Genomic DNA, 22,546 nt, shown 5'->3' on the forward strand with positions numbered 1-22,546 from the left:
TATGTGGTTGATTTTTTGGAGTCAACAGCTGTATTCTCAAATTCGGTTGGTATAGAGAATGCAGCTGAATTTCATGTGAGAATAATCTTTTGTATGACTTCTGCAAATGTGTCCTAGTGATCAGTCATTTTCTATTAAGTATATCATTCACTGCATTTACATGTATCATTGAACTCGAGAAAATCCTCGTTTTATTCTTCAGTGAAGACATCAACAACAATTTGTTGTAAAATGCATGAGTTGGAACAATCGCGATCACTTACCAGTAATCAATCCTGTTCTCCTCGAGGAGGTTAAGCACAATAGTGCTCCACCTCATTTGAACCAAATAGCAAAAAGAGAAAATTTTTAAATAATAGCTTTCCTACCAAGTGGATAGATATAGGATTTCCCCCAGACTTAAATCCATTGAACTGTTATCTGTGGCAACATGTGAAAGTCCTTGTCTACAAAACATAAATTAACAGTAACAGTGAAGTATTCATTCAGGAAAATTTTCTGGAAATCCAAAACATACTTTGATTTTTCGAAAGAATAAAAATATCAATGACGACAATAACAAAGTTGCATGAAGGTGAAAATGGCATTTTGAGCACTTCCTGTACGAATAAGGTAGAAGACAGAATTAGCAATGACTGGGAACAAAAATAAAATTTGACGTATGAACAAACCACATTCAGAACTCTCTTGAATCTTCTAGCATTTCTAGAGTTAACGACGGGTTCATTAACAGGCTATAGAAACCTCAGATCTCGTATTATTACGATGTATCGAAGTGCATATGATATTGCCGTGCAGAAATTCTGCGTCATCATATGATGCACCTCTGCACATAATGTGTTGGACATTGTGCCACTGTCATACATCTATGTCGCAGTCCATGAGGGTTTGCCACTAGAGGGAACCCAAGGAATGGAACTTAAACTGTGTGGATTCAATCCGGCATCAGAATGGGAATCCGGTGTGGCTTAGTGGATAGAGCATCAGCACATAGAGATGAAAACCCGGGTTCAAATCCCGGTGCCGGAGAGAATTTTTCTCTGTTCCACTCATCCTTCATCTCAGATCTCATAATTAATACAGGGGCCATGCAGTTTCGAACACTGACTGTGTAGGGTTGTGGAGGACAGTTTGCATAATTTATGCCCCTGTTCTGTCTTACTTGTAAAGACTGTGATAAACCTACTGATGTGAGAACAGACAGCCCATCCCACTTCTTTGTAAATTTTATAGAGCAGGCAGTTTAAATTTCCTGAAGCACTGCTTGGTCAGCCAGCGGCCTGAGCACCATGCAATCACTGGCATTCCCCTCCATGAAAGCACAGTACTCTTCCCATGTGCAGTCAGTCATGAGTGAGATTTCATTAGAGAGTGCAGTAGTGTTGTGCAATGGTAGTTCATCGTTGTATATTCATCTTGAAGACGTACATCAAGTGCAGAAAGGAGATTTTCGAGGACTATGTGTCAAGGCATCTCCTATTCCATAAAATTTTTTTCTGTAAGCATATGTCTTCGTTTTCTATTCCAGTCAGTCACAGAACCTATTTTACTAAACTTATCCACTAACTTTAATATTTCTTTTCGTGTTGGAACTGGGCTGCTTGGAAATTTATGTATAAATGCTAGTCTTGTTCTGCCACGCAGCTTTCTGCACTTGATGTAGGTATGTCTTCGAGATGAATATACGATGACGTAGTGAATATCTCACCATTGCACAATGTTACTGTACTTTCTAATGAAATCTCACTCGTGACTGCAAAACACAACTGTCCTACTCTGATGAAATCTGTCACACTTGACTACACGCTGGAAGAGCGTCACATTTCCATGGGAGGAAATTCCAGCAATAGCATGGGGCTCAGGCCGCCGACTGACTGAGCAGTGCTTCAGGACACTTAAACTTCACGCACTGTGTAATCCACATCAATACAAGATTCATGGTTAATTTTCGTACCAATTTAACTCATGCTGTGGCGTAGCACAATTTATGAATGAATTGTTCATTATTTTGATGTGGGAACTAGTTAAGCATAAGATTTACCAAATTGTTTTCAAAATCGCTTAATAATAATCTAAAAACTTGAAAACAAGTAAAAATTATGCACGTTCTGGCAATGTGCATATTTTAACGCTGCTTCCTAAGTGATGCGTGATGAAATACAGTCTCCAGATGAGACTTTTACATAGTCCAAACATTCATGTGAGGCATAAGGGATAAGGAATATGGATGAGGAGGAATTCAAAACGGAGTATTACTGCTTCAGTGGTTGCCGAAGGATTCACAAAATCATGCAAAATGAATACTGCTAAAAAATGTTCTCCTGCACAGGATTTTATCCTGATGCTTAGATATATTTTCTTAATAACACTTCCTGCTCCCTCGTAGAGTTGATGTTCCTGAACTTTTTCTGTCTGTGTTGCAAAACATCCAGGTGAAGAAATTATTGCCAAAATAGCTATTAATAAGGACTAATAAAACAGTCACTAAAAGCTTTAAATATTTCAACTCCAAGTGCTGGCCCGATAGTTAGTTAAAAACAAATTCCTCCTGTTCCAAAGTGAACAGTAGTCGTTTTAAGACATCTCTGATGCAGGGTGACCAGATTTTGACTGTAAAAAACTGGGACACAATTATTAGACAATTAATTTTTTGTTTGTAATATTTCAAAGACTAACCCCCTGAAATTAATGGCATTACTTACAGTTCACCCTGTTTAAAGGAGAAGCATGGCAATCTAAAGGGATCACTTCCTAAAGGAACTCATTTATTTGAATTTTGTTCCAGGGACATCATTGTGATAGAGCTGTATTTTGAAGAGAAGGATGAAACCGTGAAACTTAGTTAACTCGGCATATTCCCTTTATGAAGCTGACAATCTGCTTTGTCGCCATGTAAGAGAAGTAGTCAGCAACTACCAGACAAATTGACTGAAACTCATCCTGAGCTGGAGAGCCAATGATCATCACATTTGTGGGAACAGAAACTCCAATATGAGAGGTGAGAAGCTAATGGAATATATTAAGTAAGAAATTTAATATTGTAAATTAACTAAATGGACCTACCTTCCTTTATAAAGTAAGCACTAAGGCTATTGACTTTATAATTAGGTTTTGTTAGAATTGGCCGGCAGATATATAGTTGGCATGTATCTGATAAGCCGTATTTTTATTTGGTTAATTCATTTATTTTACGACGCTTTTATCGACTGCTATAATCTGAGTGAATTGAAAGGTGATGATGCTAGCGAGATCAGTCGAAGATCCAGCGCTGGAAGTTACCCAGCATTTGCTCTTAATTGGTTCAGACAATTATCTCGATATGAAACACAAATTAGAAACTAAAATTCAGGTAATTGCAACTGAAAATTTATACTTTTGTGATAGAATAAATAAAAAGAAATATTAACTTTGCTCATAATTTTAATGCTAATGCAACAACAGTAATATATAACTTTCCATACCTTAAAAACAAAAAATGGATACTGATAACCCTTTAATCATGTATGTTGCATGTAATTCTTAGACCTACTAATTTTTTATAACATTTCCTGATGAGTTTGTATCCATAGAAATCATCATAAGAGAGGTTAAAATGAGTTTTATTAATGTTGCTTTCACTAAATTTAGGGGAGCATGATTATTTTCATCAGTCCAATAAATAAATGTTCATAAGTCACTGATTAACTTTCAAACTCCTGTACTCTGTTAATATTTAGGAATTTACCTGGCGACTAGTATCGAAATGTTGTTCTTCATTGTCCATAGCCTAGCTTACATAAATACTTAACCATATCGTCCATTCCAACTGTGCTATTGTTATAAAATAAATTCTTGCTCACAATGACTGATGGATCAGCAAGAAAATTAATTCATTCCATAGGAATGGGATGAGATCAATGTCTTGTTTGTCCTGTGTTATTTTATTTTTATTTCAGGCCTTTATTTTAGCAAATGTACACAGTGTGAAGCGTATAAGGGAAACTTGTAATAAAACTATGGGAGTAAATGCTACTTAAAAGCAAAGAAATAATGCTGACAGTATACGTTATTTTTTACAACAAAAAAAATCTAATGGCATTTAAGTAGTGCATTGTAGTACACTTCAGTACTATATGCTAATATCAATTTATCGAAAGACAAATTTACATGCACAATTTACACGTCTTCTAATACATGTTTCTCAATTCTTAGTTATTCTACAAAACTGATGTTTATGTTAATGCTTGCGGTAAACATTTAAGAAGTTTATTACGTCTCTGTGTGCAAGATCTTAATTGTCATTTGGCCTATTTTGTCAACTACTAGTAAGGATAGTTTATTAATCTGAAGTTATATACAGTACAGTACATAATACCATTCACTTTAAAAACACTTACAGTAGCAGTAAAGAGCAAGACAGACTCAGAAGAGCCAGAAAATTCTTTTAGAAGGTTCTGTATTTAATCTCGTAAAAATCGAGATTTATATCTCTATTTTCATTATGTGAAGATGTATAGCTTATCATAGAAGCAAATTCAGTGCCAACAAACTAAATCACAAGTAATTTTGACATCTTTTAATTCGAAATCTTGGTGTGACAAAGTATGCAGTTACTGAAACAAAAAATTATAATTACTGAAGAATTTAAATATGTGCAGCCTACAGTAACATGTGAAGGAACTTTTCTACCGGATTTTATGGACGCAAACGTCTTTTTATTACTACTACCAGTACTATTGCTTGCTTTGTTAATCACACTATCTTCAAGCACCAGTTACAGTCAACTTCTCCAATTAAAAAAAATTGCAATGTTCACACAACCCAAGCCAGCATAAAACTTCATAGCACTAGGCTTACTCATGTGAGAACAGAGAAGTGCTTCTAAGACACTAAAAATAAAATTATTTTAATATAACATACTATTGCACATATTCCAGACCAAAACTTGCACTGAAGACCAGAGCCTGTCAAAACTCCAATCTTGAATGCAATACTGAGGTACAATATGTTTTTATGAAGAAAACTAATTTCAAATACAGCAATTACCAGCTAACATTATGCTTGAGCACTACTCTAACGTAGGCCTAATGATATTTACTACAATAATGCATGCCCTCACCTGCATATTCAAATTCAACTTTTTTGGTAAATTGTTACAAAATAAATTGATATCCGAAATATATAACCTGTACGTTAATCTGATAGCGAATCGACAGTTTACATAATACAATGTCAGATTATCGCTTGTTTTCTATTATGTAACACTGACTTACACAACACAGAAAAGTAGTATGTGAAAGGTTATACCTTTCCGTATATCACGTGTTGTTTTTATTACAACAATTACGTGGCATTAAAGCCATTCGGAGCGATACTTTCATTCTGAAAAATTGAAATAACACACTATTCTAAATACCCTAATTTGGTACTTCGAAAGTATTGTAATTGACACTTTGTTCCAGCCGTATCTATGAATAAATATAGGGGGTTTTCTTGTGTACTATCGTTGCCGTATGCATTTTCTACAAAACTTGGCATCCAATAAGTTCTAATGCGAACAATTTGAGCTTCGTAGCAAATAATTAAATTGAGCTGTCAAACTCTCAATATGCAGCCGCAAGGCTTCTAGTGACAGTTTATTTCCCTTCACAGTCTTTCTAATTTCCCTCTGAAAGATTAGTCCTGAAAAGTTTCCTTAAATATTTAATATCTCCAGTACAAATCTCTTCTTTATTCACACTTTATATCATGTAAAGTTTGAAAGTAATTTGCAAAGTTAATATAGAATTTCAAATAGTCACAATTCGCTATTTTTATAAAAATATGTGTAATCATTCATAGTACTAAATGTCCCTCTTCCACTTTAGCTGTGAAGGCTCGGGTAAAATCTTATAATCGATATGGTTGGTAACAAGATCATCGGAAAATCTGGGAAATACAAACCATATGAATGTTATATTATTCACAAGTCTCACAATTTTCAAATAAAAGACTGTTTAGAATAAAAAATTGAATATGAACCATTATAAGTTGATTTGAAGAAAAAAAAAGTAATTTGCTAGGAGACGACGTTGCATATAGACCACTTTTACACTACTGGTAAACCTAAAATTTGTTTTTGCAAGATACACTAAAATCCTAAACTGACCTAACCTGACCTTTTCCTTAATCTATGACAGGTTAGGTTAGTGTTTTAGTATACGTTGTATACACTAAGGTTAGGTTTAGTGTAAAAGTGGTCTATATGCAACGACGTCTCCTACTAAATTACCGAAAAAAAAAACTTCATTTTCAGTAAGATAAGATAACAGTTAATAATAATTGTGATTACCTGATTGTTTAGTCAACTATCAGTAAACAGGTCTGAATCTTATGACACTAATAAGGCATCGCTCATGAGCCAACTAAGCCACGAGATAATGGGGTAGGCTGGCTAGTCCCTTTCCCCCCTCCATTGTATACATCACTGACTGTAGTAGTAACATGTTACGCTAATTAAACTTTAGATGTACAGTAGGCTATACAATAACCGTTCTTCCTCTGACATATATCGTCAAGTGATATGTACTGCCTGATAATAGCTGTACATATCAGTCAGAATTTCAGAGATAAATTATTAAATGCAAATTAATATTTGTAGTAAATAAGAATCTGAATGTCATTTTCGTGAGAATTGTCTCTCTATTGGAATAATTTATCAGTGACATTTCGTGGCTACTTTGTGTTCCTTTTGGGAGCACTGGATGTGTGTTAACATATGAGTAGGCATCTTCCCTGATGTCGGCAATAGCAGTACAAAACTTTTGAACTTCTGAAGATGTCACTGGTGTGGTTTTCTTCTGCAATATGTTGTAAAATATGTCAACGATATTATTATTATTATTATTATTATTATTATTATTATTATTATTATTATTATTAGGTTCAACATTTTCAGGGAAAAAAAGATATTCTTCATCTTCAAGATAATTCATTAATGCACTCCTATTTCCTTATCGACAAGGAATCACACCCACAATAATTTTATATTGTTCAACCCTAGAATGCTATTGTCATTGAATAGTACTGTATTGCTTTTTTGAGCTCTATGTTCTTTTCAGAATATAATTTTTATTTCTTTCTTTGCAGTTTTGTTTAGGTTTCTTTTTTGTTTCTAATTTTTATTTTCACGAAAATAAACTTACATGAAATATAAAATCATACAGATCTAACTACAATAAAATATGTTTAATATAATTTTTATTTCTTTTCTTTAGTTTAGTTTTTTTTCTTTGTTTCTAATTTCTATTTGTGTCAAAATAAATTTACGGGAAACAAAAACAATATAAATCTAACTGCAAAAAATATTTCAGAATACAGTTTTGTTGCGTTCTTTAGATTTATATATTTGGTTTGTTTTTTGGTTGAGTAATGTTTATTTACATGAAAATCAATGGATTATTATGAATCTTGGTACTAGTGGTAGCCCCAGAATGCACCCACCTATCTACAAACATGTTTGATACAACATTATTGTTGTGAGCATTATCATGGTCCAGTGCCTAACTTATCATCTACATTTGATTTAGTGATAAAGATACGCGAGAGCAGGACAGGCGGCAAGAAAAACTTTCTTCCAAAAGAAAAGTGTGGGAAATTGGCTTTAAATTCGATTGAAATTTTATTACTGGATTTTCAACATAGGAATTCTCTTCTGCTTCAACTGGAGGTGTTTTGGTTGAATTTCGTACACTTTCTTTTTTCTTTGGCAGCTGAATACATGGTGACTTTCCCATTTTCTCGCTTATTTTTCTTCTTTCTCCATTCGCTTGTTCCATACAATAAATTATTTTCAATCTTTTCTTCTGTATCTTCCATTCTTTTTTTTCTCCTTGAGCTGCAACATCATCCCAGTATGTATTCTGGATCCTTGTGACTGTTACAAACTTCATCATCAAACTCTACATTGTCTTCAGCACCATCATCTGAACTTTCTTCTATACTAAAATTTTCACAATAGTGTCGGAATCATCACGTAAGTTATCATTCAGAGTTAGTTTGTTAGATCAAACACACTTATAAACTGCAGTGACAGAGAATTTTCTATTAATGCTATTGATACATAAATCTGATGTACACTTCCGAATATATAATAACTTAGCTAAGCGTGTAAGTTGCAACTTGCTGTAATGACTGCTAGTCAGCAACTGACAGATAGGGGCATAGCTAGAAGGAGGAGGGGCTCGCTTGGCGGGAAAAGTAGTGAGGATCAATTGTTTACCCATTATACGTGAAAATTATGTACGATAGTATTCTAGTGTCTAGAAACGCTTGTTTGTGTAAACAGAGTTCACTACCCTGCTTTAAAAATTTCATCTAGTTTGACTATGATATGGAAGTCGTCGACCACACACTTCTTGGAGTAAACCTGTTCCCTTACTTGATACAAAGAGAAATAAAGAGAATTCTGACAGATTTGAAAAAGAAAATCTTATTGGCTTTATTAGGACACACTTGTTGCATTGGTGTGTCTTGCAGTGTAATTACTGGTATGTATTGAGCAAACTCAAAATGTTATGAACCTTGCATAAAAGAAGCACCATCATAAGTTTGGGGCAACAACTTGTCTTACAGTTTACATTTTTCTAATGTTTGTAGAACAAAGTGTGAAATCCCTACAGCATATTTATCATTTAATTGTACAAAGCTATGAAAATGCTGTACTACAGTATCTGAGGAACAAGTTGAGACAAAATTTTGAACAGAGACAACATACAGGGTGAAAGAGAACCTATTATATTAATTCACCGAGGTACTAGATCAAGTCAATGCAAACAAGTTTCGTCAAATCAATTTTTTGATACAATATGAAATGTAACGCGTTGCAACACTCAAAGAGTACCAGTGCTCCTTGAGACATTGCTCCGCAGTGGGTATGGGTGTAACTGCAATCATCTGCTCTGCAAGACTTGCGAGAGGAGAATGTAAACAAAAACGTCTCATCAGATACGTTTCGATCAAATTACTGTAGATAAAAAGTATTCTATGGATTAATTACGCAAATTGTTTGGTTTTAACATTCTTTTATGCTATAACCACTCTAACTCTAAATTTAATACCATGAAACTTACTTAACATTCACAGTATCTGTTGATTTGTTTGCTTTTTACTTAATTACAAAATAGTAAAGAATGTACAGTCTTAGGAAAAAGTTTTGTCGCACAGATACTTCATAAGTCTCGGAAAGGAGGCAGTGCGCATGATCAGAGGATGAGTGACCTAGTCCACAAGAGAACAACTAGTTGACGTAATGAAATTAGTTTCGTTTCGTTATATGTCTGATCATATGCACTGCCTCCTTTCTGGGACTTCTAAAGTATGTGCGACAAAACTTTTTTCTAAGACTGTACATTCTTATAAAACAAAACTATTCCCATTAAAGAGTCCACACCTGTGCAGTAACAGTTAACATATCTGATAGCGAAACCAGGTCGCTCAGGTTCTAATTCCGGTCGGGGAAAGTTACCTGCTTGGGGTTTTCTCTCAACCCAATATGAGCAAATGCTGCATAACTATCGATGCTGGACCCTGGATTCCTTTCACTGGCATTATCACCTTCATGTCATTCAGGCGGTAAATAACCTGAGATGTTGACGCAGCACCATAAAACAACCCACTGAAAAAACCCATTAAAGATTAAGAAATGTATTAACTGTTACGTATGTACACTAATTTGATCGAAACACATCAGATGAGATGATTTTTTCTTTACATTCCCCTTCGCAAGTCTTGTAGAGTGGATGTTTGCAGTTACCCCCACTGTAGAGCAACGTCCTCAAGGAGCACTGGTACTCTTTGCAGCATTGTAACACGTTAAATTTCGTATTCTCGAAACTATTGGACATATCAATAAACTTATTTGACAAAACTTGTTCGCATTGACTTGATCTATTACCTCTGTGAATTACTGTAATGTAATAAGTTCCTTTCTACCCTACATATACTTACCCTCTCTCTTGTACAGATGCTATTAGAAAGTTGATGGCATTGCTGCTGTTTCTTCCATGGTGTCCGTGGAAGTGTCATTGGCGGCCTGTTCCTCTCTTCATCCTCGTTATCTCTCTCTCCTACACATCACGTTGATTACAAACCGATCTGCAACTCTGTCAATTAATCCGTCTTTCTATCAATAAAACTTTTCCTCCTTTCACACGCACACGCACACGCTTTTCTCCAGTGTTTTGGTATCACTTTTGACAATGTTAATTAAAAGAGAAGTGTTACATCACTAACCCTAAAAGTTAAATTATGTTCGGCTCCATCATTCTTTAGTTGGGACCAAATTAATTCAACCACACTGAAGTGCAATGATAAGGAGGAAAACGCACTATAGTATGTCAGCTGAACTCTGCAATAGTGTGAATTTCCTATTTTTTAAATCTGTCTTTGTTCAGCTTGATAATGTCTTCATTACAGCCAGGCAAAATTACTTTTTTTATCTGGGTTGATATACGAAAGAGTTTAATAAAGATAAACAAGTTTAGAATGATAGAGTCAGTTTTTATTTTGCCTTTTTTTGCTTTGATGGATATTTTCTGCTATTATATGTACTTACTTACTTACAAATGGTTTTTAAGGAACCCGTAAGTTCATTGCCGCCCTCACATAAGCCCACCAGTCGACCTGGTTGGCGAGTTGGTATAGCACTGGCCTTCTATGCCCAAGGTTGCGGGTTCGATCCCGGGCCAGGTCGATGGTATTTAAGTGTGCTTAATGCGACAGGCTCATGTCAGTAGATTTACTGGCATGTAAAAGAACTCCTGCAGGACAAAATTCCGGCACAACCAGCGACAGTGATATAACCTCTGCAGTTGCGAGCGTCGTTAAATAAAACATAACATTTTTTTAACATAAGCCCACCATCAGTCCCTAACCTGTGCAAGATTAATCCAGTCTCTATCATCATACCCATCTCCCTCAAATCCATTTTAATATTATTCTCTCATCTACGTCTCAGCCTCCCCAAAGGTCTTTTTCCCTCTGGCCTCCCAACTAACACACTATATGCATTTCTGGATTCGCCCATACAGTATGTGCTATATGCCCTGCCCATCTCAAATGTCTGGATTTAATGTTCCTAATTATGTCGGGTGAAGAATACAATGCATGCAGTTCTGCGTTGTATGACTTTCTCCATTCTCCTCTAACTTCATCCCTTTTAGTCCCAAATATTTTCCTAAGAACCTTATTCTTATACACCCTTAATCTCTGTTCCTCTCTCAAAGTGAGAGTCCAAATTTCACAACCATACAGAACAACTGGTAATATGACTGTTTTATAAATTCTAACTTTCACATTTTTTGACAGCAGACTAGATGACAAAAGCTTCTCAACCGAATAATAACAGGCATTTCGTATATTTATTCTGCGTTTAATTTCCTCCTCTTTCCACCTCTTCGAAAGATAAATTTCTAATTTTTATATTTCCATTTCGTAGAATATTCTGGTCACGAGACATAATCATATACTTAGTCTTTTCGGGGTTTACTTCCAAACCTATTGCTTTACTTGATTCAAGTAAAATTTCCATGTTTTCCCTAATCATTTCTGGATTTTCTCCTAACCTATTCACGTCATCCACATAGACAAGAAGCTGATGTAACCTGTTCAAATCGAAACCCTCTGTGTTATCCTGAACTTTCCTAATGGCATATTTTAGAGCGAAGTTAAAAAGTAAAGGTGATATTGCATCTCCTTGCTTTAGCCCACAGTAAATTGAAAAAGCATCAGACAGAATCTGGCCTATACAGACTCTGCTGTAAGTTTCATTGAGACACATTTTAATTAATCGAACTAGTTTCTTGGGAATACCAAATTCAATAAGAATGTTATATAAAACTTCTCTCTTATGTTATGTAGGCCTATATATTAAATAAATGTATATAATAAAAAAAAAGTACAATGAAATATTGTACGAATTTTGAATATATAAAATATATAAACGAAAACAAATTTTTTGTTTTATAAATGAAACACCTGTTACAAAAAACAACATTTTTACATAATGGAAATCTCTTGACAATCTCATCCTACATAAATACATTTACATTATTTGTGGCAGCATGCCTAAAAAGCAGCCCTAAGCTGATTAGTCAGCTGAGAAAGTTGGTGGAACCAGTTACTGCTATTGCACCTCACACTCCAAAGTAGTTGGTTTCTCTCGTCTGAGAGGTTCAGTTTCTACAGATTCCAAGAAAACATTACGGAGAGAGAGAAAAATAATAATTGTCTGACAGGTCGAATTGTATTTGAAGCAATTAGCAGAAATGGCACTTTAGTTTGCGCTACTGTTACCGATATGAGTCCATTCACAACAGCATGTTTTTTTAATATGCTCCAATCGCTTCAGTGGAAGTAGAACGATCTTTTTCAGTGATGATAAACATTCTCTCTGATCAAAGAATAATTTTCTGGATTAAAATTGTGGAATATCTTTTACGACGAATTAGGTAATTTAAGGACAGCACAACAGATATAATTTAGAGATCTTCCACTTAAGCCTTCATGCCAAAGAATGCAATTTCCTTGTCATTTGACTATATCAATACTCTCTTCAGACAACATCAACAGCTGATGTAAACACCAAACATCATAGTGTGCGAGACTCTGATTGGCTTCACAGTTCTCTGTTGCGGGAACTGTTATTGGGTGCGAGGAGTTAGAACACTATGGAACTAAACTAATTGGCTATAAGGGAGTTAGAATATGGAATTGTAGATTTAGACACTTTTTAGCGACAAAATTATTAATTTCACTACTTTTACCTATAGCTATCAGCATCTCAATTTTTACAAAAATTGGAGTTAAAACAACGTGGTTCTAAGCAGTCGATATTATACATAAATTTAAGCTCACCTTCATTATTTCTCAGGTGATTCCAGAAAAAGAAATTGATTGAAATAAAGTTGCTAAGTGGGGGTGGTGATAGTGGCAAGAATAGAATCTACAAGTATAATTTATTGGTGCATGTACAGTATATTAACTATTGGCAATTAAATACATAGTTCACTTACATTTAATATATTTTGTTAAAGAATATCACATATGAACATAAGGTAAGGAGTCATAATGTCGACACAAACATTCTCATTACACATTTTGGTTTTGCAAAAATACACTCATGTTATGAATGGTATTGCATTATATCACTTATTTCCTTGAACTGTCATTTAAAAGACTTATCAAAATGTAGTCATTTATTCCGCACTCAAATAAGAACAAACTTCTCGTTTTCTGAATTGCACAAAAGAAACTAATTTTCTTGCTTCCTAGAAGTGAAATCTGATGATAATTTATAAATGTTTTAATTTACGATTAGGTATAATAAATTGTATGTGCAATCCAGAGGACAAAATGTCCATGTTAAATTTGAGTGCATATTAAATTTTTACTTTAGGTATGTATTTTGAATGAGAGTCCAAGAAAATGAACTAAAAATGGTAGTATCACTGATAACATGACAAAGGAACTGAATTTTAATGAAACGCACCAAACGTATGAGAAAGTATGTGTCATCTTTATGACACTCATTTTTCTATAATGTGGAAAAACCACAAGTTAATGACTAGACCTCTAATGTGCTTCCTCCTCGGAACTTGGGTCTGATTCTTGTGGGAGCATTCGAGTCACAGTTTCCAATGGAGTAGTGATTCCTTCTGCTTCCTCCTCATCTTCTTCATTCCATAAAGGTGGAACTACAGAAGACGATATTCTAGTGCCACGTTCTCTTGGGGATTGACCTAAGGTCCTTCCTAAGCCTTCACTTCTCTTTGTTTGAAATGGATTCAATACTTGAGTCACATTTGAAAGTTCTGCTGTCTCGTCATTTTCTGGAATTTCTACTATAGACTCTCCACTTCTGCCCTGCACTCCTTGAACTTCGACGCGATACACAGCACATATATGATCGTAACCAGACTTGATGGTAAATCTTAGATGACGAGCCCTAAATTTTGTGTCGTGCAATGTTTCAGTTTGATGGCAGTGGTCAGTGAGTCCAAGTTCTGTTGAGAAAAAGAGATAAACTTAGTAGGACTTCGTACTTGTAGAATAATTTAAAGAACTGTAAGTTCTCTATCACATACAATTAAAAAAATAACGATTGTTCACAAAAGCCTTTATTTATACTATTTAATCCCTACAGTACAATTTTAAAGGAAGGAACTAATAGTGGTTCCTACTGTCTTTATTGCTTAAAAAGTAGTCATGCTTGTAATTACTCATTTTTCGCGAATTAAAATTAGGTCAATGGAATAATACAAAATATGCTATTCTTTTACAACAAATTTTGGAGAAAGGAAGAGAATTTAACTTGTCAATATTTTTATATTTATTGATTATGAAAAATGTCTGACAAATTTTAAAAGAAGACGACATAATACTTCGGCTACAGACAGCAATAAAAAGTTTTTATAGCAATTCCAAAATTTGTATAAAATGTTCTAATGGCTACTTATCAGAATCAATTAAACAGCTCCTGTTTGCTGATGATTTGGTTATTTGGAGTTCACAAAAAGCTAATAAAAACTAATTTCCAATTATTCTCCTTCAGGTAAACTCCAGTTGAAATTAACTTGTGTCACGAAGATATTAATTTACAAAGAACAGAAAATTCAAAATACTTGAGTATATTTTGATACAAAACTGACCTGAAAAAAATCATATAAAGCATGTAAATGAGAAAGCACTACAGATTTAAAATACTAAATGATTATCACGTACTAAACGGAAAAGTTCTAGAGAAAAATTGAATACAACTTATAACACGTACATGAAATCTGTTTTAAAATATTGTAGTGAAATATTAATAACATCTAAAATAATAAAGAATTACTTCAACATGCTAAAAATTTAGCTTTACATCTGATACAAGGTCCAGTTAAAACTACACCAGTTACGTTCATAGGTAGGAAGTTCGTACCAAAACAGTAGATTTCTATTAAGTACAGCAAAGAGTACAGATGTCACTGGCGCTTTGCTCTGCTCCCGCTCACTATAGGTGATACACAGTATGTTCACATAAACAACACATAGTGGCATTCTGTGGGGCTTTGTAGAGTCGTGAATATTGTTAATTTATATTAATATTTTAGGTTCTGAACAAAGTGAGCTATTCTCTTATTATTGTATTATTTACGTAATGTTGATATTATGCATGATTCCAAAAAAATTAACTCATCTGTTATTAAATAATAACTATGCAAACAGTAATGCGTAACACGTTTATTTTTTCCCGGATTATCCTTCATTAAATGTTGACGTCCCATGCTGCTAAGCATTCGGTTACATTGCAGTCAAGTTCAACATCGGAATTATGATACGAACTTCCTAGCTAGTTCTCCTGCCACATGCGCTCAAATAATGGTAAATTTATGCTTGTTAATTTGCTTAATTTTTCCATACTGATATAATTGCAAAATTTGGTTGTACTTGATAAATCTAATCTCACTTTAGACAAAATGTACAGCCTTAGACAAATTCAAGCTACAGAAGAGCGATTATTTTTTGTGTCCAAGTCCACTTTGAGCAGTGCTTGGTCACACAACTAGGGAAAGGATGTTTATTTTGCACTTAATTTACTCTTTGAATATATCTTCGTTATAGATTAGCCCTATTCATAAAACATGATCTATAAAGACAGAAAAAGCAACAAACGAACAATCAAAACAAAGGAAAAACAGAGCGAAGTCGTGCATAAGAAATTCCTTCACTTGTAAACCTACGCTCTCATGGAATCAATCAGTCTTCCAAAGGGGACTTAACATTATTTTTTTTGTCTAAAACTTCACAAGTTCACTTACCAGTCTCGCATAAATTTTCAAATTGCTGTGTTGTTTCCGCTGAGCTTTTTTCTATAGCAATCCTTTCGACTGAAAAAAAGGAAATAAAATAGAAATTACTTCAAAATATTCTTCACGATTAAAAAAATAAAAAAAAAAAAGATAAACTGAAAATAACTTAAAGCACGCTGGAAGAGAGAGAGATGATTCTAAAATAATAAAAAAGAAAAAAGGCATTTATTTTGAATATTGCACAAAATTTTAAATATTCATTTATTCATAGTGCTCTGCTCAAGGGTAGGTCTGCAAATCCAACATTCTCCAATCTTTCCAATTTTCCACCTTTCTCTTAGTTTCTGCATATGATCCATGTATCTTAATGTTTTGTATCATAGGATATCATCTTCGGCAATTATCTTCTTTAAGCTAAATTTCAGTTGAATCTTCATGCTCTAATGTGCGTCATTCCCGTGAATTCCCCAATGCCAAGTTATTATTGTTGTTCCCTTTTGTAATGATGATAATTTTCATGTTAAAATTTTTTACCTTCAGCATTAATCCTGAGATGATTTCGCTATCAACATGAATTAATTTTCTGTCCTCAGTCATCACTGTAGAATTTTAAGTATTACAACATTCATCAACTTAGAAATTTCAATCTAAGATTTTCAACATATTAAAAAATAAATTGCTAAAGATGAAAGTAATGCGTATATTATATAATAATTGGCATAATTCATGACATACTTCATGTATATATTCAAATTATTCTAACAATTCTATTAGTATATTTTAAAAATGACAGCTATGAACAGTATGAGTGAAAATAAATGCAAAAAAGATGAAGACATTGGTTATCGAAAGAAAGCTAAAGAAGATAAACTACGAATTTGAAATGAGGCAGTGGAACAAGTGGACAACTTCAAATACTTTGGGTGTGCTATAAGTAGTAACGTCAGCTTCAGCCAGGAAGTCAAAGAAGGATAGCAATGACAAAGGAAGCTTTTAATAGTAATAGGAGCATCTTTTGTGGATCTCTGGAAAAAGAACTAAGAAAGAGACTAGTGAAATGCTTTGTGTGGGTTGTCGTATTATATGGGGCAGAAACATGGACATTACACCAAAGTGAAGAGAAACTACTATAATGATTTGAAATGTGGATATGAAGAAGAATGGAGCATGTGAAATGGACAAACAGAATAAGAAACGAAACTGTTTTAGAATGGATGAAGAAAGAATAATGCTGAAACTGATTAGAAGAGAAAAAGGAATTGGCTGTGTCACTGGCTAAGAAGAAATTGCCTACTGAAAGATGCCAGTGGAAGGAATGGTGAAGGAAAGAAAATACCTGGTTTTTTCAATAGACCAGTAGTGATAACTTCGTGAATTTACATAGCTGTGGAGATGGAACCAAGCCTTGCGGGGAAGAAAATAAGATATGGGTATGTTCCTGGTTGAGTGTTAGAGAAGGCTGTATGAACTTAACTCCGCCAGGTTAAATAAACCATTATTATATTATTATTATTATTTTATTATTATTATTATTATATTATTGTATTATTATTATTATTGTTATTATTATTATTGTTATTGTTATTACTATTACTATTATTGTTATTGTTATTACTATTACTATTATTGTTATTATTATTATTATTATTATTATTATTATTATTATTATTATTATTATTATTATTATTATTATTATTATGCATGTTATTCACAATCCATTCACCTGACATGCACATCGGTTACAAACAAAATGTATCCAGATAGGTAATTCGTCTGTTGTGTCATATAGAAAACAAATGCAATAGATTTGTTGTATTTTGAAGAAATAGGCAAATACATTTTCTTCTTTATTCATTTTCATTACGTATTTTCCTAAGCACCTTATTCTTGGACGGGTGGCCGGGTAGCTCAGTTGGTAGAGCAGCTGGCTACGAACTGAAAGGTCCGGGGTTCGATCCCAGGTGGTGATAGGATTTTTTTCTCGTTACCAAACTTTCAGAACTGCCCCGAGGTTCACTCAGCCTCCTATAAAATTGAGTACCGGGTCTTTCTCGGGGGTAAAAGGCGGTCAGAGCGTGGTGCCGACCACACCACCTCATTCTAGTGCCGAGGTCATGGAAAGCATGGGGCTCTACCTCCATGCCCCCCAAGTGCCTTCATGGCATGTTACGGGGATATCTTTACCTTTTTACCTTATTCTTGGACATCCTTAACCCCTGTTCCTCTATTAAAGTGAGAGTCCAAGTTTCACAGCCATACAGAACAACCAGTAATATAAATTATAACTTTCAGTTTTTTTTTAAACCAGACTAGATGGAAAAGTTTCTCAACCGAATAATAACAAAACTGCCTAGAGAAATAACCTTAAAAATGTATTTCAACATACTGCTCAAGAAGTAGTTCTCAATTAGTCCTCACAGAGGGTCACTTGAATCCTCTAGATTCAAAACCCTCTAAAGACCATTTTGTTCGTAATTGAGTTATGCCCACATATTGCTTCCTAAGAATGAATTCGAATGATTTATACAATTTGAATTCAAAAAGTCACTAAATATGAAGCAAACGGTTTGTTAAAAGCCACTGTTAGGTTCAAAATTCTCTCTGTTTGCCACCAGTTGCTGTTAAAATCCTTCATTGTGTGAAGGTGGGTATAGAGGATTTTGGATCTATAGGATTCACATTTCTTTTCTTTTTCTTCCTGCAAACAGTGCCAAGTGTGAAAACACGGCTCTTTGTGACCAAAATACAAAACAACATTTGAGCTTTAAATTCCATATTGCGATTTAACTGCAAGTGCACAACTTTTTAAGAAAAAAAAAATTATTTTAGGTGATGGCCAGCAAAAGCAGCCTTCAGTGACTTTCAAAGAGTTACTTGAAGTAATGTTTGAGAAATAAAGCTCTTCTGAATCATTATGTGAGTATTATTTGACTAGATTTTAAATGAGTATGTTTACAGAGTGTTTTAAGGGACTTAGGAAATCTATTTATTATTTTATGAATGACTTTAAGAAACAATGGAAGTTGTGCTGGAATTTTGACAGGTTTTTGGTGAAATTTTCGGAATGTTTGAAGGTTGAGGTGAAGTTTCCTCAACAGAAACTCAATGGTATAGCCAAAGAACCTTTCATCTCACTTACTGGAGGAAAGGAGGGACATTTCAGTTGCGAGCATAAGTTGTTTTGTTTTGAATCCTGCCTCATGAAAGGATTTTGGGGCCACCCAACACCCGAAACTGATGGATTTCATAATGTTACGCCACTTGGTTTCTATTAAGGAATCTTCACTTGAGCCTCCAATAATTCCAAATACTTCGCCAGAAACCTGCTTTTTATGTCCCGCACAACTTCCTCCATTTCTTAAAACCATTTATAAAATAGAGAATTCCTTAATTCTCTTAAAAACGCAATTTGCTTACACCCACCCACAAAATATGTGCCTGGATGTAGGTTTAGCACGTCTTAGGTTCTTGCACCACAGTAATTTTGTATGTTTTTAACATCGGTGACAACGTTGCACAGTGGGCCAGTGTGAATACTCGCCTGTTTGTAATCTAGTCAAAACATACTCATACAATGATTCAAAAGAGCTTTTCTTGTCGAGAATTAATTCAAATAACTCTTTACGAGTCAACGAAGACCACTATTGCCGACTGTCCCTAAAATAAAAATAAATTGAAAAAACGAAAATTTAATTTTCCATTCAGTAATTTTGAACATTGTTATTACAGTACTGACATGGAATAAATTAATTGAACTTTACAGAATTCAAAAGTACATACCATTTGGGCAGACTTCCCACGTGAAATTAAAAAATATTTTACTTAAGCACAACCCAGAATGATCTTTCCTTGCATTGCTTAAACTTGCAACTGGGTGCAGACTGCCACCAGACTGTTCGTCAGCCTTCAACTTCCACCATGTATTTACTGTTGTTAATCTTTCCGAATGCCTTTCGGTGTTCCGGATTATGAACTGCAGACACCTGAGTAGTGTTTACAAAGCAGAAACACTAAGTTCAGTGACTTCGAAAAATATAATATTTTCCAGTCAGATTGAGGTTCTGGCCCACTATGTAATGTTGTCACTGACGTTAAAAACATACGAAATTACTGTGGTGCAAGACCTGCTAAACCTACATCCAGGCACATTTTGTGGGTGGGTGTATGCAAATTGCATTATAGAGAAAATGACATTTCTACAAATCTGGCTTTCAGGTAGTAGCTCCCTGTCAACAGGTTTGAATAATTTCAAGGAAAAATTGTTCCGGGACCGGGTATCGATCCCGGGACCCTTCGCTTAGTGCGCAAACGCTCTACCGACTGAGCTACCCCAGGAACCATACACGACATAGTCACAATTCTTCCTTTTATATCCACACAACTCACATGAGGTGACAAGACGCCAGAACTCAGCTGTGAGTGCACACAAATACTGAGTGACTTAAATTGTGGCTTTCTGTTAAAGTACCTCCAGTAACGAATGTATTATACAAATCTGGCTTTCAGGTAGTAGCTCCCTGTAAAGCAGGTTTGAATAATTACAAGGAAAAATTGTTTTGGGGCCGGGTATCGATCCTGGGACCCTTCGCTTAGCGCGTGAATGCTCTACCAACTGAGCTACCCCAGGAACCATACAAGACACCGTCACAATTCTTCCTTTTATATCCACACAACTTACATGAGCTGACAAGACGCCAGAACTCAACTGTGAGTGTACACAAATACTGTGGGACTTACATTGTGGCTTTCTGTTAATGTACCTCCAGTAACGAATCTGTGCACTCACAGTTGAGTTCTGGCGTCTTGTCAGCTCATGTGAGTTGTGTGGATATAAAAGGAAGAATTGTGACGGTGTCGTGTATGGTTCCTGCGGTAGCTCAGTCGGTAGAGCATTCGCGCGCTAAGCGAAGGGTCCCGGGATCGATATCTGGCCCCAGAACAATTTTTCCTTGCAATTATTCAAATGACATTTCTGTTTGTGAAAAAGACTTGATTCCACAACAACAGATATTCATCTCCAAAGAGCTTTATCGCATCAAATTACCCACCTTCCCCATTATATGAAAAAGGATAATGGTGTGCCATTAATAGTGAAATGATAATAGAAGAGAAGCTGTTAATATTAGCCTATTATGTATGTGCACAGGTATGTTCCTTTTTGCCATTTAACTGAAATTGTAATTTTGCTCTTTTTTTTTTTTTTCCAGTATTCTGTCTATGGCACAAAACGGTCAACGTTTCCAAGAAATAAATATACGAAGTGTTCCACGACGAACTATCACAAGTGGCCGTGAGTATCTGTAGTAGGGGTAAGAAATGTGTCGAAAGTGATGGATGGCAGTTTCAGCATCTCTTTAGGTGAGTACGCTAGGATGATATTCCAACTGTTGATATTTCATAATTTGAACACTTTATTATGTCCTATTCAATTGTCAATGTCAAGTTCTGCTTGTAACCAGTGTGTAGCAGTGTGCCTGCTGATAGATAATTTGCAGTTTTATCTACTCTCTACATTCTCACCTAAGTAGCTCCGAATTTTGACGGAGGATATTGGAACTGGTGCTGGAAAGCTTAAAACGAACACCTGGGGATAGAGACCTGTGGAACACCAGTATGTGCTGCGTTGCCTGTAACATAAAACATATTTAAGTGTACAGTGAGGGAGGAAAATTGCTCCGCACTGGAGAGAGCGTGTGTATACATTAGCAGCAGCAGTTACAATGGTAGCATGTACTCATACTTGTAACAGCAATTACCCTTGGCTACACAACCCCCATTGAATGATCTTGCCCAGGAACTGTTGCCAACTGAAAAAAATACTTCCTATAACTGCAGACTATCATTCAGACTATCAGATTATGGGACAGGTTTTAACATGTGGACTACTTCAAATTAATGCGAAAAAGTTACTGTTCTGTGAATGCTAAATGCGAATATTGGAACGCATTAAGTACGGCTTTTTCTGCCTCCAGATTACCGTAGCAATGCGGTTAGGTTAGGTTACGTTACGTTAGATTAGGTTGGAGTAGAGTATGTTCTGTAGTAATAAATGAGCGCAAAGCGACCGGAATAGCATGAGTGACACCTTCAACAGTTATTGTTCATTTTATCCCATTTTTTAAATTGCTACATTACATACATTTGTTAGGAATGTGCAACGACTGCAGTACATTGCCATTAAGACTTTGCCTTTGGTGAAAGTATCGAAGGAAAGTCATAACCTCACCTATTACTCAGTATTTTAATAATAAAATTTCAGTACACTTACCCATCGATTATTTTCGAGGCGTCTCCATACGATGACGACGCAAATGACACACTGCATCCTTTGGAAGCGAGTGCCAACTCCTCCATTGTGCTGATTTTCACTATTACAGTATTTCTTTAAAAGTCTTCAATGAAAATTGCCGTAAATACTTCAAAAATTGATCGTAACAAGTACCACAACTACAAAAATTGATCGTAACGAGTACCACAACTAAAGAAAGAAATATCCTAACTACATATTGGCAAATTCGCAGGCATTACAATAATCACACCATAAGCATTAAGAAAATCTATTGACATTCACATTAGACACTTTAACATGCCTCTCACTTTCCACTATTATATAAAATTGGGAGAGATCAATGACTGCTTAAGCGTCAAAAGAAATATTTTGGCTTGCCACCAAGATGGCAACATTTTAGAATGAATTTCCCCTTCTTGTTATACGTAGCACCAGATAGTACGGATAT

At 34.9% G+C, this 22,546-nt stretch overlaps 2 protein-coding genes and 1 non-coding gene across 6 annotated transcripts in view; all 3 read right to left on the reverse strand.

The window, feature by feature from the left end:
* The window catches only part of LOC138707770 (ras association domain-containing protein 1-like), a 366,200-nt gene extending 360,596 nt beyond the window's left edge, over window positions 1–5,604 (reverse strand). Inside the window, exon 1 of one of the 4 annotated variants that reach the window (XM_069837645.1) lies at window positions 5,287–5,604. The gene's annotated coding sequence lies outside the window, so the exon portion shown is untranslated. Of the gene's footprint in view, window positions 1–5,098 lie in introns of all 4 variants that reach the window. The other 3 variants (XM_069837646.1, XM_069837644.1, XM_069837648.1) reach the window with 3 other exon arrangements.
* A 7,351-nt stretch (window positions 5,605–12,955) lies between these two features.
* LOC138707771 (intraflagellar transport protein 25 homolog) lies at window positions 12,956–22,256 on the reverse strand. The gene is made up of 4 exons (XM_069837651.1): window positions 22,078–22,256; window positions 21,330–21,436; window positions 15,819–15,887; window positions 12,956–14,021 (listed from the first exon to the last, which is right to left on the reverse strand). Exons 1-4 carry the CDS (start codon window positions 22,161–22,163, stop codon window positions 13,591–13,593), a joined length of 693 nt encoding a protein of 230 aa, XP_069693752.1. The 5' UTR covers window positions 22,164–22,256; the 3' UTR covers window positions 12,956–13,590.
* TRNAS-ACU (transfer RNA serine (anticodon ACU)) lies at window positions 20,072–20,145 on the reverse strand. The gene has a single exon. It is a non-coding gene; the product is annotated as a tRNA-Ser (tRNA).
* Window positions 22,257–22,546: the final 290 nt, after the last annotated feature.

Source organism: Periplaneta americana, chromosome 10, assembly GCF_040183065.1.
Source record: "Periplaneta americana isolate PAMFEO1 chromosome 10, P.americana_PAMFEO1_priV1, whole genome shotgun sequence".
In the NCBI taxonomy this organism is placed as follows: domain Eukaryota; kingdom Metazoa; phylum Arthropoda; class Insecta; order Blattodea; family Blattidae; genus Periplaneta; species Periplaneta americana.